Raw genomic sequence first — 5000 nt, forward strand, 5'->3', positions numbered from 1 at the left:
TGTGTTTTTTTTAATTCAGAATCATTAAAATTTAGTTAAATTGAAAAAGTCTTACAAAATTACTTTATATAATTGAATAATGATTTCTGAAGATCATGTGACACTGAAGACTGGAGTAATGATGCTGGAAATACAGCTGCGCATCACAGAAATAAATTACAGTTTACAGTATATTAAAATAGAACACGGTTATTTTAAATGGTAATAATATTTCACTATATTACTGTGTTTTCTGTATTTCTGATAAATAAATGCAGTCTTGATGAGCAGATAAAACACTACAGATCTTACTGATCCCACACTTGAGCGGTAGTGAATATATCATATATATGGAGATACAGAATAAAGTATTAATATTTATTTCATCCTGACATTTTTATGAAAATAAAGCACATTTGCCAATCAAATATCAAAAAGATGAATTAAAAGTACAGTGCTTCATTTTCATTATGTTAAATATAATCATTATTATGCAAAATTGCCGTTTTTAGAGATTTGGGATGAAATGACATGCCGCTCTTGTTTTCATGAGATTCATGTATTCAGATAATTGATAAAAAAGTCACATGAATTCAATAAGAGCTTCAAATAACAAAATGTAAAGAGCAGATCAACTATTAAAGAAGATGAATAAAAAGGGTTTAACAGTGTTCACTGATTATAAAACATAAAAAAAACACTGAATTGTAATAATTTTTTGTGTAAAAGTGGCTTGAACATACAAAACACTTCAGAAAAGCCTTGAAGCGGGCTTCATTTCCACTGGGTTAAGAATGAGATTCAACGCCCTAAAAATGCTAAATGCAGAAACTTTAAAAATACTCTCACAGAAAACTTTAAATGCTAAAATATAAGTGCCTTGCGTTCCCTGAGAGTTTCATATGATGTTTGTAAAGCTGTTTCTATGCGCTTTTAAGCTCTTCTCAGGTTTAAATGCAGAGGCTTACAGCAGAAGAGTGAAATCAGTGAATATTACGACACTCAGAGCTTTATTTGTTTTGTACACAAACACGCTCTGCTTCTAAAAGTCTGAATATGTTTTCATGACGCGCAGCTAGCAGGCTAACGGAAGAGAGCGACTCTCGCTAAAGACATTAAAACCCCAAACACGAAAGAGCCCGACTGACTCTCTCGGTCAAGAGAAGTTTAAGAACAGTCGTTGATCGTTTTCCAAAAGCTTAATCAAGAGAAAACCACATTAAATGCGAGCTCACCGTCAGTTTAACTCGGCTCGAGTTTTCAGGGTCGGTTCAGCGCGCGCGCCGGAAGCCAGACACAACTAGCCAAGATGACGACGGAACAACAACCCGTCAAAATAAGAGTCCCCAACCGACGCGTCAAAATAAGAGTCCTCGCAGTTCTCTTTCCAGCAGTTCGTTTATTAGGTGCCACTCAAATACAGACACAGTCAGACCTAATACTATCTGATACTATGTTATATTATATATAATATCTGATTTTATAAGATATTATAATATAATATCTTTATAATATTTGTGACACTATTACAAAACTACAAATCTAAGACTTTGTTAAGATCAGTTTTTGGCAGCTTTTGGGTCCTTGCTATCCTCTGCTTGCCGCTCCTGGTCCGACGAGGTCGCACACACCATCCTCGCTTTGACCTTCTTGTTAGACGAGATGATGAGGAACGGGCTGAGCGAGGCGTAGCACGAGGAGAAAAACACCCTCATGTCGGCCACCACCGGGGGCACCTGAGGCACCGTCAGCATGTAGATCCAGATGACGTTGTCGATGCCGAAAAACACCACGTACAGAACCACCAGCATCACCACCGTCTTGGCCGCCCGCGTTTCCATCGTGTCGCCCTGCGAGCGGCGGATGCCCCGCACCTTCCTGCCGTGCCGGTGAAGGAGGACCAGGATGTAGCCGCTGGAGCCCAGCATCACGCCCACGAACGCAAAGTCGCGCACCGACACGGCCACCCCGTTAATCACGTAGGACAGGTTATCCCGGAAGTCCACGTGGCAGAAGCCCAGGTTGAGGGTGAACGGCGGGACGGTGCCGTTGCGAGGGGCGACGGAGAAGAACGGGGCAGCTATGCAGACGGCCATGTTGACGAACCACAGCACGGCGAAAGTGGGGACGACCAGCCGCGGGAGCCGGATCTTCAAGCCCGACAGGAGCGGCCCGGCCGCCGGCGCGACGGTCACTGCCTGGAAGACGCTCAGCATGCAGGTGATGCAGACGGACAGCGCTCGGGCGATGCGGTAGGTGTAGATGACCGCCTTGCAGCCGGCGTCGTCCAGCAGGTTCTTCATGCCGAAGACGGTCATGGTCTGCGGGACGCAGCGAGTCAGGAGCAGCAGCAGGTCGGCGAAGGCCAGGTGGCACAGGATCGAGTCCACGGGCTGCAGCTGAGCGTCGGTCAGCATGATGTGGACGTAGGCCAGCAGGACCAGAGCGTTGGCCAGGATCCCCAGACCCGCCTGCAGGAGGAACGAGACCCCTTTGATGGTGACGCATAGATCCATTTAGAGATCGAGCGCGAATGCTCAGTTTGAAGGGCTTTCTGAAGTCCATGGCTGAATATAAAGCCTGTAATGCACCCGTGGGAGCCGCCAGGAACCCGAAAACCCACAAGAAGACACAAAGGAGACCAAAGTGTCCACCTGAGGTGCATCTTAATTACTCCGTGACTAGAAGCGCTCGTGTTTCTGTCAATGGCAAGCTGAGAAAACAGAAGACATCAGTGGATGATGATGATGATGATTTTGCTGAAATTTTTCACAAATGAATATTTTTCTCCATTATGTTGTACTTCATGTGTTTGCGTTTCTCATTTCGTTCACGCTTATATTTCTGATGAGTGGTAAATGTGGTCGACTTGTTTCCATTTTTAATCAACTAAAACGGTTCGTGACGCATTAAAAATCTATAGTTTTTTGTTCTTGAGAGCAGCTGTTGTGTAACGGGGTAATTTTCCACTAATGGTGTCCCTCGTGAGATAATTAGAAAACATTAAGAGTGTTAGCTAATTAAATCTTTGCAAACACGCTCTGTAATGAGGAGGTCTGGGATGAGCGGATGCTTTCCGGCAGGCCCGGGCTGGTCTGTTTTCTGTTTTCTGATGTGGCATTAATGAGTTCTTCATGTACCGTGATATCAGTGACCCACGATTCCCTCGGGCCAGACGCACACGCCAACAGATGAGAACCGTGTTTATCCTTGAACTACGCGGTTTCCTCGAGTCAACATGCGCTATCATTGGATGCACGCTCTTATTCATCAATTTCACGAGTCATGACTTATTGGATGACAGAGTCAGCAGCTCAAACCCATCCCTGATTTCACATTGAGTCAATCATTAAGTTCAAACATTAAGATTCAGTTTGCGTTTATTGATTTAAAAGATGTTTTTAACCTGAATGACTTACAATACATGTGAAGTGCTGCAATACAAAGTCCTAAATTTGCTCAGAGGAAGAGCAGAGATGGAAATGAGAGACAGCGAGACAATAGTGAACAACACTTTTACAGGGTCGAGTCAAGTGCTCATTGAACAGATGAAGCAGACAAGAACAAACTGCCATTATGAATATTCGTGCATTTAGTTTTTAACATAATATACGAAGCAGGGAGTACAAACAAAGCAACAACAACAATAAAAGGAAAATAGAAGTTGTTCGAGGGAGAAGGAAGGGTAATTCCTCCTATCATTATGCATGTGTTTTTAATGCATTAACTTTGTGATCTTTGTATTTTCTTGAGATTTATTTTGTCTTTATTGAGACAGAACAGTATAGACTGACAGGAAGCGAAGTTGGAAAGCTGGGTCACCCAAAGCACAGTTGAGTCTACAGGCCCTGGCGAATCTTTAGACGGCTTTACATTTGAGACTTTACATGTTCTGAGAGAGTCTCAGCTCAAGCACTCGCTGTCCTTCGGGCACAGACTGACACTCACTGGAGTATTTTCACAGGAGAGTGTTGCATTACGCTGCTGCGTCTGTGACAGAATCACTCAACTGCACATCATTCAGATAATTGAGCTGAGGTCTGAAGTCGCTGGACAGGATTATCCCAGTGGCCCGAGCCAGACTATAAATCGGAGGCTGATTCTGAGGTGGGGAATCTTTCGAGAGAAGCTGCAGGAGAACAGAAGCGGTTGAGATGAACTCGGATGCTATGACGCGCGGCCTGCTCTTCCTGTCTCTGGTCGTGACCGGCGTTCCAGGCAACACCGCCGTCATCTGCGCCTTCCTCTCGGTGGCGTATCACGAGGGTCGCCTCTCGCCCGCTGATGCCATCGTGCTGCACCTGACGTCTGCCAACCTAATGGTGGTGTGCGTTCGCTGTCTGCTGGAGGTCCTGGCCACGTTTGAGATCCACAATGTGTTTGACGACACCGGCTGCAAGGCGGTCATCTTCGTCTACCGCAGCTCCAGATCTCTGTCCATCTGGCTGACGTTCCTGCTGAGTGCGTATCAGTGCCTGAGCGTCGCTCCGCCGGGCTCGCGTTGGGCCGCCGCCCGTGCTCTGCTCGCGCAGTACCTGGCCTTCATCTTCCTGGCGCTATGGCTAATCAACACCTCCATGAGCGCCGCCCCGCTGCTGTTCGCCATAGGGGCCCGGAACGACTCCAGACTCCTGCAGAACGGGATCAACGTCGAGTTCTGCTTCCTGAGCTTCCCGTCCAAACTGTCACGGGACGCCAACGGCGCGGCACAAGTGGGACGAGACGTGGTGCCGATGGCCCTGATGGCGACGGCCAGCCTGGTCCTGCTGGCGTTCCTGTACCGCCACAGCCGGCAGGTGAAGGGTCTGCGGGGCGGCGGGGCGAGGCAGGGCCCGTCTGCGGAACGCCGCGCCGCCGTCACCGTCGTCACTCTAGTCACGCTCTACCTGCTGTTTTACGGGGTGGACAACGGACTGTGGGTTTATACGCTGACCGTGCCTCAGACGCTGGGCTCCTCGCTGATCTCGGATCTGAGGATCTTCTTCTCGTCTCTGTATGCCGCCGTCAGTCCCATTGTGATC

General features: G+C 47.2%; 3 protein-coding genes across 3 annotated transcripts in view; 1 reads left to right on the forward strand and 2 right to left on the reverse strand.

Annotated features, from left to right (window-relative positions):
* The window catches only part of LOC107719044 (rho-related GTP-binding protein RhoA-D), a 5215-nt gene extending 3909 nt beyond the window's left edge, over window positions 1–1306 (reverse strand). The window contains exon 1 of the mRNA XM_016526348.1: window positions 1215–1306. The gene's annotated coding sequence lies outside the window, so the exon portion shown is untranslated. The remainder of the gene's footprint in view (window positions 1–1214) is intronic.
* A 232-nt stretch (window positions 1307–1538) lies between these two features.
* On the reverse strand, window positions 1539–2615 carry ora1 (olfactory receptor class A related 1). The gene has a single exon (XM_016526358.1). It carries the CDS (start codon window positions 2493–2495, stop codon window positions 1539–1541), a length of 957 nt encoding a protein of 318 aa, XP_016381844.1. The 5' UTR covers window positions 2496–2615.
* Window positions 2616–3676: 1061 nt separating this feature from the next.
* Window positions 3677–5000, forward strand: part of ora2 (olfactory receptor class A related 2) — a 2097-nt gene continuing 773 nt past the window's right edge. Inside the window, exon 1 of the mRNA XM_016526346.1 lies at window positions 3677–5000. This exon is cut by the window's right edge and continues 773 nt beyond it. Within this exon, the coding sequence (XP_016381832.1) occupies window positions 4134–5000 (867 nt within the window). The 5' untranslated portion in view covers window positions 3677–4133.

The sequence above is a fragment of the Sinocyclocheilus rhinocerous genome, unplaced genomic scaffold, assembly GCF_001515625.1.
Source record: "Sinocyclocheilus rhinocerous isolate Xijiao unplaced genomic scaffold, SAMN03320098_v1.1 scaffold2648, whole genome shotgun sequence".
Taxonomy (NCBI): domain Eukaryota; kingdom Metazoa; phylum Chordata; class Actinopteri; order Cypriniformes; family Cyprinidae; genus Sinocyclocheilus; species Sinocyclocheilus rhinocerous.

Coding starts and splice junctions, on each gene's coding strand:
- ora1 (XM_016526358.1), bottom strand. CDS start 2,495: ATGGATCTATGCGTCACCATCAAAGGGGTCTCGTTCCTCCTGCAGGCG.